The 14,399-nt window shown below is 42.9% G+C and overlaps 1 protein-coding gene across 15 annotated transcripts in view; it reads left to right on the top strand.

Annotated features, from left to right (window-relative positions):
- Positions 1 to 14,399, top strand: part of KIF13A (kinesin family member 13A) — a 218,491-nt gene that overhangs the window by 99,928 nt on the left and 104,164 nt on the right. For all 15 annotated transcript variants that reach the window (XM_021100217.1, XM_021100220.1, XM_021100218.1 and 12 more), the window contains exon 4: positions 11,431 to 11,491. In XM_021100217.1, the coding sequence (XP_020955876.1) occupies positions 11,431 to 11,491 (61 nt within the window). The remainder of the gene's footprint in view (positions 1 to 11,430; positions 11,492 to 14,399) is intronic.

The raw sequence follows: 14,399 nt of genomic DNA, 5'->3' as shown, positions 1-14,399 counted from the left end.
GGACTCGTGCAACTAGTTACATAGCATTTATGTTGTATTAGGTTTTATAAGTAATCTAGAGATGGTTCACGGTATACAGGAGGATGTGCACAGGTCATCTGCAAATGCTGCACCATCTCATGGAAGGGACTTGAGCATCCTTGGGTTTTGGTAACCATGGGGGTCCTAGAACCAATCCCCCAAGGATATCAAGAGAGAACTATACTGACTTCTACATACTGCACTCTTTCCTTTCCTACGTTACTTCCCTCTAATAGAATGAGAGAGCCCTGTAACTAGGGGATTCTTATTTCTGTCCCAACTGCTCATAGTAAGTACTCAGTAAATGCCTATTAAATGAATGCAAAGATAATTTTTTTTTTTTTGTCTTTTTGCCATTTCTAGGGCCACTCCTGCAGCATATGGAGGTTCCCAGGCTAGGGGCCTAATCGGACCTGTAGCCTGCCGGCCTACACCAGAGCCACAGCAATGCAGGATCTGAGCCGTGTCTGCAACCTACACCACAGCTCACGGCAACGCCGGATCGTTAACCCACTGAGCAAGGCCAGGGACCGAACCTGCAACCTCATGGTTCCTAGTCGGATTCATTAACCACTGCGCCACGACGGGAACTCCCTGCAAACATAAATTAATTCTTCGAAGAGACACTGTTCCATGAGCCTTAGAAATTCAAACTGCATGGTGGAGGGATAAGTTAGGAGTTTGGAATAGCAGGTACAAGCTACTGTATATAAGAGAGATAAACAACAAGGTCCTACTTTGTATCACAGGGAACTATATTCAATATCCTGTGATAAACCGTAGTGGAAAAGAATATGAAAAAGAATCTATGTATTATAACTGATTCACTTTGCTGTACACCAGAAACTGACACAACATTTTAAGTCAACTATATTTTCATTTTAAAAGTAATAATATACAGTAAAAAAATTCCGGAGTTCCTGTTGTGGCACAGCAGAAACGAAAATCTGACTCGTAACCGTGAGGTTGCCGGTTTGATCCCTGGCCTCACTCAGTGGGTTAAGGATCCGGCATTGCTGTGAGCTGTGGCTTGCATCCTGCATTGCTGTGGCTGTAGTGTAGGCTGGCAGCTGTAGCTCTGATTTGATCCCTAGCCTGGGAACCTCCATATGCCTCGGGTGCAGCCCTAAAAAGCGAAGAAGAAAAAAAAATTCAAACTGCAGTGTAGAATAGTACTTTCCACAGCATAGTTGTTTCCTCCAAGAGATTGTGAAGTTCCTGGGATCAAGAATTATGCCTCCTTGCAGATGGGCAACAGATGCTGTCAGCTTGCTTTGGGTCTTTAAGATGCTTTGGCATCTTTATAGTCAGGCAATATTACCATTGTCTGGTATGCACATATAGGCACATATAAAAGAAACAAATGATTGCTTACCTTGCAGAAAGACAGCAGTTACTTACTTGACAGCTTTATTTTATTTTATTTATTTATTTATTTTGTCTTTTGTCTTTTTAGGGCTGCACCTGCGGCATATGGAGATCCCCAGGCTAGGGGTGGAATCAGAGCTGTAGCTGCCAGCCACAGCCACAGCCACAGCCACAGCCACAGCCGCGCCAGATCCGAGCCACGTCTGTAACCTACACCACAGCTCACAGCAACCCCGAATCCTTAACCCACTGAGCGAGGCCAGGGATTGAATCTCCAGCCTCATGGTTCCTCCTTGGATTTGTTTCCGCTGCGCCATGACGGGAACTTCTTGACAGGTTTTTAAATGTGAAGTTGGTGTCTGTCAGTAGAACTCACCACTAATAAGGACAATCGTCCTTCGGTGTCCAAGAGCAGACATGCTCAAACACAGACTGGAATTAGTGCTGGCAGAGCTGCTTTTCCCAGTAACAGTGGTGAAGACAGTTTGGGTGATCCCACGGGCTTTCCTTTCCATTTCACTCCAGCTTCTCCAAGTTGGATGAAGCTTAACTCTTCTTTTTTTTTTTTTTTTTTGATGCTTCACATCTGATTTTGGGAGAAAGAGATGAAAGAGTGGGAAATGTTGAAACTTGGCATTAAAAGAGAAATTTTGACATGGCATGAAATATAGTACCTGACTCTTTTTTGGTCTGATTTGGTTCTCATAACACAGTGTGGTGACACAAGAACACATTTGGCGCATGTCTTTCTTATCAGTTGTGTGCTTTTGAATGCACAAAGTTGCAGAGTAACCACCAATAGGACATCGGCTGAGCAATATTCATAAAACCAGAGAAATAGGGTTTGTGGAGAGATCTTAGGCTGAGTTTCCAAAGTCGTTCGTAGCCAGAACAGGCTGTTGGTAGCAGCTGGGTCTGCAGATGTGAACAGTGGATTAATTGTACTGAGAGAGAAGGATGACAGGGTAGCATGATCTCAGAGAGACACTCCTTCGTGCACAGCAAAGCAAGCCAAAGATGGACTTTTTCCCCCAGGGGAAGCCCTTTTGATTCGGAATTTAGGAGCTAGAAAGTACACAGTGTGTTTTGCACTGATCTTTTTGGTACAGAACTCAGCAAACGATGGCAGTTCTTTTCTTGTGGCCATATGAACCTTTTTTGCCTTTTCACTTTCATTTGGTTCAGCAAATACTGAGCACCTGTCTACTATGTCTGTGCCCGTAAGAATTAAAGAAATGAATTAGCACAGGCCTTGGCTCAGGAAACCTTTTAGCTTGATGAGAATGTAAAACACTTAGGATGGTGCTGGGCACGTAATAAACACTCTGTGAGCAGCAGCTGTCCTGTTAGCTGGGGAGAGGAGCCCATCATTAGATCCTGGTTAACACAGAAGACAATAGCTGCCGTAGGCTGGCAGCGTTGTATTGGTCGACACTTGGCTTGAATGCCCATGGTCCTAATTTAATATAAGATGAGCAGTTACTTAGGTAGAGTGTGTCTGAGATGTGAGGCTATTGACTGGACAGTGTAGAGGACAGAAGTCAAAGAAGCATTGGAGGAGATTTGGAAAGGTCTTGAAGGATGACAGGGAGGTGAGGGAGGCAGGGGATTGCAGGAAGGAGAGATTCCAGTAGATTTTTATTTTTATTTTTTTTTATTTTTTGTCTTTTTAGGGCCACACCTGCAGCATATGGAAGTTCCCAGGGCAGGAGTCAAATCGGAGCTATAGCTGGCAGCCTATGCCATAGCCACAGCAATGCAGGATCCGAGCCGTGTCTTCGATCTACAACACGGCTCACAGCAATGCTGGATCCTTAACCCACTGAGCAAGACCAGGGATCGAACCTGCATCCTCATGGATACTAGCAGGGCTCGTTACTGCTGAGCCACAAAGGGAACTCCTCCCTTAGACTTTTACATTTGCTTTTCTTCTTTTGTCCCCTGGACCTCCCACTGTGTCTAAGCTACCTGGAGGATTACTTGGCTATTGGTGGAAGCTTTCAGAGCTGAGGAGATGGGTGACACAGTAGTAATATTATGTGTTCCTGTGTTTTGGGAAAGTGGTGGGAATTCAGCAAATACCCAAGTAATGTCTATAGGGTGACACTAGCCTTGTCACTTTCACTGTTGAGTGGAAACAGGCTTTGACCAGGTACTGTTGTGTTACCTACTACACTGCAGCCCTGATGAAGGAGTCACACTCACCAGTTGTCACACACAATTTTAAGCAGCAATTATGTGAGACAACACAGATGTATCTGTTCAATTGAGTGAATGGTAATTTACTATGAAGATGCTTTAAAAAGTGAATTTTTGGAGTTCCTGTCATGGCTCAGTGGTTAACGAATCTGACTAGGAACCATGAAGTTGCAGATTCGATCCCTGGCCTCACTCAGTGGGTTAAGGATCCGATGTTGCTATGAACTGTGGTGTAGGTTGCAGACACGGCTCGGATCACACATTGCTGTGGCTGTGGCATAGGCCAGTGGCTGCAGCTCTGATTAGAACCCTAGCCTGGGAACCTCCTTGTGCTGCAGGTTTGGCCCTAGAAAAGACCAAAAAAGAAAAGAAAAAAAAAAGTGAATTTTCAGTAGTTCCTATTGTGGCTCAGCTGGTTAAAACCCAGCATAGTGTCTGTGAGGATATGGGTTTGATCCCTGATCTGGCGTTGCCACAAGACAGCATAGGTCACAGATGTGGCTCAGATCTGGCATTGCTGTGGCTGTGTCTCAGGCCGACGCTGCAGTTCAGATTTGACCCCTAGCCTGCCATATGCCGTGGGTACGGCCCTAAAAAGAAAAAAGAAAAATTTCAGATAGAACTAGAGATTATCATACTAAGTGAAGTAAGTCAGAAAGAGAAGGACAAATACCATATGATATCACTTATGGGTGGAATCTAAAATATGACACACATGAACTTATCTATGAAACAGAAACAGACTCACAGACATAGAGAATAGACTTGTGGTTACTGAGGGGGAGGGGAGGGGAGGGAGTGGGATGGACGGGGAGTTTGGGGTTAGGAGGTGCAGACTATTACATTTAGAATGGATAAACAACAAGGTGCTACTGTATAACACAGGGAACTATAGTCAATCTCCTGTGTTAAACCGTAATGGAAAGAATATATGTACATACACATATATATATGAATCACTTCACTGTACACAAGAAACTAACACAACACTGTAAATCGACTATATTTCAATGGAAAAAATAATTTAAAGTAAATTCTCAGAGTATTTTTGATTGGGTGACATTAAGGGCAGTAAAAACATTAGAAAAACCTGGGTCTTGACGTCTCAGGATTAATAACGTAGAAGAACAAAGGGAATCTCTCTCTCTCCCCTGTACATAATGCACAGTCTAGTCAGACAGGTGCGAAATTCATAGTAAGAAGATATAGTGGCCTTAAGAAAGGATTCATAAGAGAGTGACATCTGAGATGCTGTTTAATAACATCATAAGTTTAATAAGGGGAAATTCGAAAGGGAAAAGGCTTTGACTCACAGTGCAATAAACCTGATGTGTATGTTTGGAAATAGTTCTTTGCATAAAATTAATTTTTTTTGGGGGGGGGGCTCTCCATGGCATGTGGAGTTCCTTGGCCAGGGATCAGATCCAAGCCGCAGCAGCTGTGGCAGCACTGGCTCACTGTGCCAGGCTGGGGATCGAACCTCCGTCCTGGCGCTCCAGAGACCCTGCCGATCCCATTGTGCCACACCAGAAACTCCAAATTAAATTATCTGGAGAGAAATATTGAGTTAATCACTTTCTGCCTGGAAAGGGGTTGAAAACTATTAAAATGATTTTGGGAAAAATGTGCTTTTTAATTTTCAAGAATAACTGTTTTAGGTTTTGTCTTTGTCACTAGACCTTAAGTGACTAGAGGGTAAAAACACATGCCTAATATGTATGTGAGTTCCCATGAGTACCTAAAGCCTAGAAGGCTGTGGACTAGGAATTTGCTGACTGCTTTCTGGATTAAACATTTTATAGTTGGAGAAAATGTTAGTGAAAGCGTGCAGGTACCAAGGATGAATGAAAGGGTGGAGGTAATGCAGTCGCAGGTACCTTTACACTTAGTTTCTGTGGATCAAGAAAATGATTATGGACATTGATAACTTCTGGTCCTTCAAGGAACAAAGATGACTTCCTTCCCTCCCTCCCTCCCTTCCTTTCTCCCTCCCTCCCGCCTGTATTTGGCTGGGTTGCCCATGAGATGGGACTTTTAGATAAGAGTGGACTTTGACTATCCTGCATCCTGCTCCTAAGTGCTGGATTCCTTTGCCTCAGAGTACATGTCACCCAAACACATTTGCTTTATTAGAAACGGCTTGCAGTAACCTTACTGGATATTCAGTGTGTTACAAAGATGCAGAGCTAACATTTCCAAGAGGGCGAGGAAGGTGGGCAGATGTGTGCAGCAGGCTGCAGGGAATGAAATGCTGGTCTGCATTTCTCAAGTTGGAAACTAAGAGGAAGGAGTGGGATTCAAAGAAGGTGGAGTCACATTTTATTGAAAACAATGGAGATAATGGCTTTCAGATTTTAAAAACCACTGGGGAGCATCTGGACCTTTGGCTCTTTTTCTAGTTGAAGGCTCTGGGGAAGGTGTGGATGGCTTTACAAAAAATGTTCTCACAGTATTGATTGGCATTGGTGAAATATGAGAGTTATACTTGGTATCCAAATTTGATTTAGTTTTTTACTCAATTGTATGCATTAAGAAGTCCCCCTGCAGGAGTTCCCATCATGGTGCAATGGAAATGAATCTGACTAGTATCCATGAGGATGCAGGTTCTATCCCGGCTTTGCTCAGTGGGTCGGGGATCCAGTGTTGCCGTGAGCTGTGGTGTAGGTCACAAATGCGGCTCAGATCCCACGTTGCTGTGGCATAGGCTGGCAGCTGTAGGTCTAATTTGACCCCTAGCCTGGAAACTTCCATATGCCTCGGGGACGGCCCTACAAAAAAAAAAATAAAGTCCCTTGTCTCCCACACTCTATTAAGATACTAGTGACTTCATAATGAATAGACGAAATAAACTATTAGGAGTTCTAATGAAATGAGTTAGAAATCTTGAGTATTATATTTCTCTAGTAAAGTGTGCTGGATTTGCAAAAAAAAAAGATTTCCTTTTTATTTGACATGGTTAGTTTCCAACAGATAACTCTTAAGGGTTTTATTATCTTTTTTGAAATGTCAGTGGGTTTCGTATTGGAAAATCAAAACTTCTGTAAGAACTAAGAAAAGAATGTCCCTTTTCTTTAAGGAACATTTTGTGATTGAATTATAATTATGAGAGGGGCATAAAAAGAAAGATGATAGTTTATGGGCGTTCCCGTCGTGGCTCAGTGGTTAACGAATCTGACTAGGAACCATGAGGTTGCGGGTTCTATCCCTGGCCTTGCTCAGTGGGTTAAGGATCTGGCATTGCTGTGAGCTGTGGTGTAGATCGCAGACACAGCTTGGATCCTTCGTTGCTGTGGCTCTGGCGAAGGCCGGCAGCTACAGCTCTGATTAGACCCCTAGCCTTGGGAACCTCCATATGCCGTGGATGTGACCCTAAAATGCAAAAAGACAAAAAAAAAAAAAAAAGGTGGTGAATATAAGTTTATTTATAGTACAAAGAAAATTGCAAGGGAAATGATCAGATTACCGAAGACAGAGAAATTATTTTAAACATCTTTAAAACTGTTTTAGTAACAGTCTTAACAAATAAATATTCTGGGAACAAACAAGTAATTGTTCTAATTCCTGTGCAAACTACAAATTATATTTGATATAGCCATACTTGTTTATCCACATGAACCACGGAACGATGGTGTCAAAGAGGACTGGTCTAGGGACCAAATCTGTATTTGACCCTTGACAGAACCAAGTTCCCTAAAAACATGCATCCGAAAGTAATGAAACCTCTAAAAAGCGACCCTGCAATTTGAACTTCTACTTTTTCGTAACAGTATCTCATGTCCATTCTGTATCCTTGTTTGCATTCCAGCGTCTCCTGGTATTATGTTTATTTATTTAAAACATATTAGGTACAGTGGCTGCTCTGTATGTGGGGCTGACTAGGTATTATGAGGTGAATGAGGCAGAGTCCCTGCCCCCAACAGGTTCACCTCTGGAGTGGAGGGGAGACCCACACAAGAAAAACTTAAGCCACCTGGAGTTCCCATTGTGGCTCAGTGGTTAATGAATCTGACTAGGAACCATGAGGTTGCGGGTTCTTTCCCTGGCCTTGCTCAGTGGGTTAAGGATCCGGCGTTGCTGTGAGCTGTGGTGTAGGTCACAGACGCAGCTCGGATCCCATGTTGCTGTGGCTCTGGCGTAGGCCGGTGGCTACAGCTCTGATTGGACCCCTAGCCTGGGAACCTCCATATGGCAAGCAGACAAAAAAAAAGAAAGAAAGAAAAAGAAAAACTAAGCCACCAAATAGGGCCATACTGCTGCTACAGGAACTCCAGGGTGCCGTAGAAGTTCATAGGAAAGGGGCAATCCCTGGTAGCCTGCAATACAGGAAAAAAAAAAAAATGAAAACAAGAATATTTTCAGTTGCTTTGAGTTTTTAGGAAATCCCTTAGGTTTCTGGGCTTCAACCTTGTTACTGATAAATGTTGAGTAAAGTCATAACCTCCATGCCGTGACTGGTTCAGATGCTTGTGATCAAAGGTTTTGAAATTTGAGACATAATTGAGTTCAGGGAGAGGCCAGTATTTGGCAAGAAGAGAACAGCCAAGTCTGCCAGTACTCCCAGGGCCCTCTTCTCCTCTAAGGACTTTAACATTTGTCCGAAGTGGGAGAGCAAATACCTAAAATGAACATGTTATTTTTTTGTTTGTTTGTTTATTTGTTTTTGCCTTTTCTAGGGCCGCTCCGCAGCATATGGAGGTTCCCAGGCTAGGGGTTGAATCGGAGCTGTAGCCACCGGCCTACACCAGAGCCACAGCAACGCGGGACATAAGCCACGTCTGCAACCTACACCACAGCTCACAGCAATGCTGGATCCTTAACCCACTGAGCAAGGCCAGGGACCAAACCCACAACCTCACGGTTCCTAGTCAGATTCGTTAACCACTGTGCCATGATGGGAACTCCCTGAACATGTTATCTTTCTTTTTATAAGCAAAACCATCTTTAAACTATTAACTGTTTGCTAGAGATGAAAGTTGGCCAGAATTAGAATGATTATTACTAAGAGGTAGAACCTCCAATTTTGGGGGTGGATTTCATTTTGTTTCAAGAGAGTGTTAAATCTCTAGCTTTCTATCCTTGTTTGCAAAAAAGCAAATTGGGAGTTCCCCTTGTGGCTCAGTAGGTTGAGAACCCGATGTAGTCTCCATGAGAATGTGGGTTCAATCCCTGCCCTCAATCAGTGGGTGGCCACACGCTACAGGACCGGCCACAGATGTGGCCACACACTACAGGACCGGCCACAGATGTGGCTCGGATCTGTTATTGCTGTGGCTGTGTCGTAGGCCTGCAGTTGCAACTCCAATTCGACCCCTAGCCTGGGAACTTCTGTATGCTGCAGGTGTGGCCGTAAAAAAGAAAAAATTCAAACCAACAAAAACCAAACTAGCAAATCATTAAAAAAAAAAAAAGTTTTAGGTAGGTATGCAAAATTAGCATACAGGAAATACGTTATTTCTCTGACATAGCAACTGCTAAGAGGAATACATTGAGACTCTAGGAGAAAACAGAGAACATACTTAAAAATTGGAAGGTAGCCTTTGCTGGCCATTTAAAGTAAGGTGAGTTGACTTAGGTCAAAAGGAAAGGAAAATGTCCTGGGAATGAAAGTTAAGCGTTATAAGATGCCATTAAAGGGAGGTTGTAGTCTCTCCTTTTCTGGAAATGTTTAAAAACAAGACAGATCTTCATCTCTCAGGAAAAGTGTTGAAGTTCAGTCCTGCCTCGAGGCAGGAAGATTAACAGGATTTTGCCTGTGTGGTCTCTCAAGTCTCTGGAAGAGTCCTCGAATGCAGTAAATACTTGACACTCTGTTGACTGAAACTGTTGTTTCATAGCTGTTCGTTTTAACCTTGGTTATTATAAGACCAGAGTGAATGTTCATATAAGTAACAAAATTGAGTTTGGATTTGAAGTTGATGATGTCAGTTGTGTATGGATCTGAATCAGTCTTAAAAGCATTAAAGTATATGTAGTGAGGAGATTCTTCAGGGCCTAAGTTATTTAGTCTTTTGATGATGTGGAAAGTACCTGCTTTCTTGCATTGTCTCAATGCCAATAATCATGTAATAAATAATTATAAAGCAACTACCATGGACACTGCAGGATACAACTATGAATTAGGCATGGTTCCTGCCTTCACAGGTCTTTGTCTACCAGTGGAGATAAAACATGTGCACAGATCCTGTATGTGATAAGTGAAAAATATGGAGTTCCCTTGTGGCTCCGTGGTTAAGAACCCAATTAATATCCATGAGGACGAGGGTTCGATCCCTGGCCTCCCGCAGTAAGTTAAGGATCCAGCATTACCGTGAGCTGTGGTGTAGGTTGCAGACATGGCTTGGATCCCGAATTGCTTTGGCTGTGGCATAGGCCAGCAGCGCTCTGATTTGACCTCCGTATCCACAGGTGCATCCCTAAAAAGCAAAAAAAAAGACAGAAAAAAAAAATAATTGGAGTCACCCAAGAAAAGGATTAAGTAGTGTTTTGAAAATTCAGACAGGGAAAGCTAATCCCTTTGGGTTTAACCAAGAAATGCTTTCTGGAAGAAAAATACTTTGAACTGGGCCACAAGGAGGATGAAGCATTTTGAAGGGTAGAAGTAAAATGACAGAGATGGGGTCGTACCCGGTCACTCTAAGGTACAGATATGTTCAACTGAAGTGTAGGGAAGTTGGGGGGCGAGGCTGGAAAAGCCTCGTGTGTCCAGTCTCAAGTGCCAGGTCACAGTGCTTGGGTTCTGATTGTCAGTGCTTATGATCCCTTGGAAATGGTTAAGCATTAAAGTTTCTCTGTCCATGGGAGGATTGTAATTTACTATTCGGCTGCTCTAGGGGAAAGGTGGTAAGGAAACAAGGAGCTAGGAAAGTGAGCTGAGCCAGTTTGCTTAAGGGGTATGCTGAGAAACACTAGCTTTGAGGCATGATCATAGTGTTACTCAAGAAAGGGTCTCCTGGCTAAAAGGAATTGGAGAAATAAAAAAGTTACACAATTAAACGAGTTTATTTGCTAGAGGACTTTTCAGAACCTTTAATATTGAGACTTGCGTGGGAAATCTTAAGCAGAGTAAACTATCTACCATTTCTGACATGATTTAATATTTACTCCATGGACTGTCTCGTGAATCTCCTGTTGCTTGGAGCAGACTTCGGGGAATGTCACCCAGGCATTTGCTACTGATGCCTAGAGCACAAGTGGTGGTCATATGCATGGGAGACGGTGATGAGATGCTGGTCTGTATGGAGGCAGCATCCGCCATTCCTAGAACATAGCAGGCATTCAGTAACTCTACAGAAAATTAACGCATGCAACAGTGAATTATTGATTTATTAACAACACTTGGCCCAAGACTGGGAAGATTTCTGAGGATGTGGAGTGTGATGACAAAGCTTTGGCTATGCCAGAAATGGTAGCATCATGGAAAGATAGAAGGAACTGGTTTAAAAGAACATTGATCACTTTTGATTATCTTGTGAAGCTGTGGAAGATCCAGCTGGAGAGTTTCAGCACAGGCTGGAACTGTGTTCTTGGGAGAGAAGTCATTGTTCTTTCTCAGTAATTGTGTCATTTAAAATTTTTTGGCTAAGATATCTTCTTGTTTGAATTCTGGTTAAGTAGTAATTTTCACATGCACCTTAACTCTGATAGAAAAAGATAACCATCAGTTTAGTCTGAAAGAAACCTTAGGGTTAACAAAGTATCAAAGCCGATGGTGGTGGTGGTGGTTTTTAATCAGACAATAGCAGGCATCCTCATCTTCGTCAGTGAAATTTTTTTCTCAGTCTGATTTAGTCATGGAAATTAATTAATTTATTTTTAAGTTTAATATTTTGTTCTTTCATTCAGGTATTTGCGTTTGATTATTGCTTTTGGTCCATGGATGAATCTAACACCACAAAATATGCTGGTAAGTGGGCACGCTCTCTGCACTTGATGGTTGGACCTCTGGCCTCTTCTTCCGTTATGTCTGATTTAATTACTCTGGAGTTGTGTTTTTTCCATAAAATTCCTCACTCCTTCTTTCCGATTCTAGCACGTGGGCTTTGAAGTCAGTAAGATTTGGTTACAGGATCTGATTCAGCCACTTGCTGAGAAGCCACAGTTAGTTGTTTTTGTTTTTGTTTTCACACTCATTAAGGTTCAGGTTTTTCACCTTGTAGAGGGGGTGTTGAGTGTCTTCAGAGGTGTTCCAGGCGTTAGAGATCACGGGAACTGCCTCAAGCTCTAAGTGGAAGCTGCTGTGGTTATCATAGGAAGAGGAGGTTGGATGTGCCTGCCTTTCCTCGTCTCACTTGAGGGGGATGAACTGCTCTGTTTAAACACGCAGAGCACAGATGCCGATGGTTTCCAGGACCCCCTCCTCACATCTGAGGGCTCTGAAGTACTCAGTGGTGACAGGAACTAAAGCTACACATGCCGCAAGGAAACATTGCCTCCTGGTCCCACATTTTGCTAGTGTTCCTTCCTTGAGGCTTTTTAATCCCTATTCCATTGAATACAAATGACTGCTAGTTTTATTATTTGTGATCTCTTGTGAAGCTTCACCTTTCCTAAGAGCTGGAATTACTGTAGCACAAGAGGGAAGCATTTGTTTTAGTGGAGGACGTCTCATTCCTTCCCTTCTGATTGTGCCCCGTTTTCTTAGATATACAGTCTTAATGACTGGTTCTCCTCATTTCTGCTTACAAGAATTTCAGCTGAATGACTTACCCATTTATGGGGGTGGGGGGAAGGAAGGGAGGGAAAATGAAAATCAGGGGATGGTGGAGAGGACATAGGTCTTAAAAGATTGAAAAGCAAAGGAAGTTACTCGATTTAGGAAATTTTGTTTCTTGATAGACTAGTCCTTGCCACGTAAAGCAAATCTGTTGAGGAATTATTATTTATTATTGTTATTATTATTATTTGCTTTTTAGGGCCACACCCGGGGCATATGGAGGTTCCCAGGCTAGGGGTCGAATCTGAGCTGCAGCTGCCGATCTACACCACAGCTCACAGCAACGCTGGATCCTTAACCCACTGAGTGAGGCCAGGGATCCAACCTGCAACCTCATGGTTCCTAGTAGGATTCGTTTCCGCTGTGCCACGACAGGAACTCCAAGAAATTGCTTGATATACAATTTTTTTTCAAAAGTTAACAATACTGACCTAGAAAAATTCCTTTTGTTGCTCACATTGGGTAAATTAGCCTTTCTTTCCAAACCTTATTCCTGCAACTTTAGCAGTGTATGTTATTAATGTGAATAAACTGTTCTTAATGTTGGTTGTAATTAATTTGTCTTTTTAGCAATCCTTTGGAACTTTTAGATAAAAATTCTACAGAGTCTGGAAGAGCCTGCCTTGATTGTTAGCACTGTGTATATTTTTGTGTCCTGGGTGTGTGCTTTTGGATTTAAATAAACAAAAGTGAAATACTTCATACTGTGACAGAAACAAATGAGGACAAATGCTGTGGCTGTGCAGAGCCCAGTCCTTAACTCTGTTCAATAGATGTTATTCAGGATATAGTCAGATACAGCTTCCTGAATTAGAACTCTTATTTTGCAATTCTCAAATACTTTCAAGGATCCTCATCACTTGTAGATGAAATCTCCACTCCGTAGATGGCGTTTGAGGCCCTTTATTATATAGCCCAGCATTATTGTTTGTTCCTCTTATTTAACCCAGGAAACCAGAAAGTCTCAGAATAGTTCCTTAAGTATTCTGAAAACTTCACTGCAGCCTAGGAAGCCCTTGAGAAATTAAAAACTACATTGGAAAGCAAAATAATGCATAACAAACAACAGTAAACACTTTGAGATGATATTTAAAGTCTAAATTTTATAGGTGTTTTGTTTGATTTTTTTTTTTTTTTTTTTTTTAATGGCCATACCCGAAGCCTGTGGACATTCCCGGGCCGGGGATTGAAGCTGAGCCGCAGCTGTGGCAATGCTGGATATTTTAACCCACTGCACCAGGCTGGGCATCAAACCCACATCTCTGCAGCACCCCAAGCCACTGCAGTTGGATTGTTTTTTTTTTTTTTTTTTTTTGTCTTTTGTCTTTTTTGTTGTTGTTGTTGTTGCTATTTCTTGGGCCGCTCCCGCGGCATCTGGAGGTTCCCAGGCTAGGGGTCGAATCGGAGCTGTAGCCACCGGCCTACGCCAGAGCCACAGCAACTCGGGATCCGAGCCACGTCTGCAACCTACACCACAGCTCACGGCAACGCCGGATCGTTAACCCACTGAGCAAGGGCAGGGACCGAACCCGCAACCTCATGATTCCTAGTCGGATTCGTTAACCACTGCGCCACGACGGGAACTCCTGGATTGTTAATCCACTGCACCACATCAGGAACTCCTGTATTTTATAGGTTTTTAAGTACCATAGAAAATCTGGAAAGACTCAAGTTGCCTAGGGAGGCTTTCTAGTGGAGGGGGACTGAAACTGGTCATGAAAGTTGAGCATAGATTTAGCCAAAGGCACGATGGAGGGCATCCAGATGAGAGGAAGCCACATGGCATCAAGGAAAACACATGGGCTCTGATGTCCACCCTGGGTTTAAATCTCAGGACACTTGCCTTGTTCTCGTAGACAGTTTCGTCCTTCTGAGCTGTTTCTTTTCTGTGAGATGGGAAATACAGAAATGATGTCCATCTTCAATGGTGCCATAAGGCTTAAATAGTAACTTAATAAGCTAATAGAAGGTGCCTGTAAATGATACATCATTGGGCTTTTCCTTAAGTGAAGGTGCAGACGGGTAGTGAGCATGCTATAAAACACTGGTCTGATCTGAGGCGTTCCTGTCGTGGCTCAGCAGTTAACAAACCTGACTC

This window comes from Sus scrofa, chromosome 7 (genome assembly GCF_000003025.6).
Source record: "Sus scrofa isolate TJ Tabasco breed Duroc chromosome 7, Sscrofa11.1, whole genome shotgun sequence".
Classification (NCBI taxonomy): Eukaryota; Metazoa; Chordata; class Mammalia; order Artiodactyla; family Suidae; genus Sus; species Sus scrofa.
This window is presented reverse-complemented; position numbering and strand designations above follow the sequence as displayed.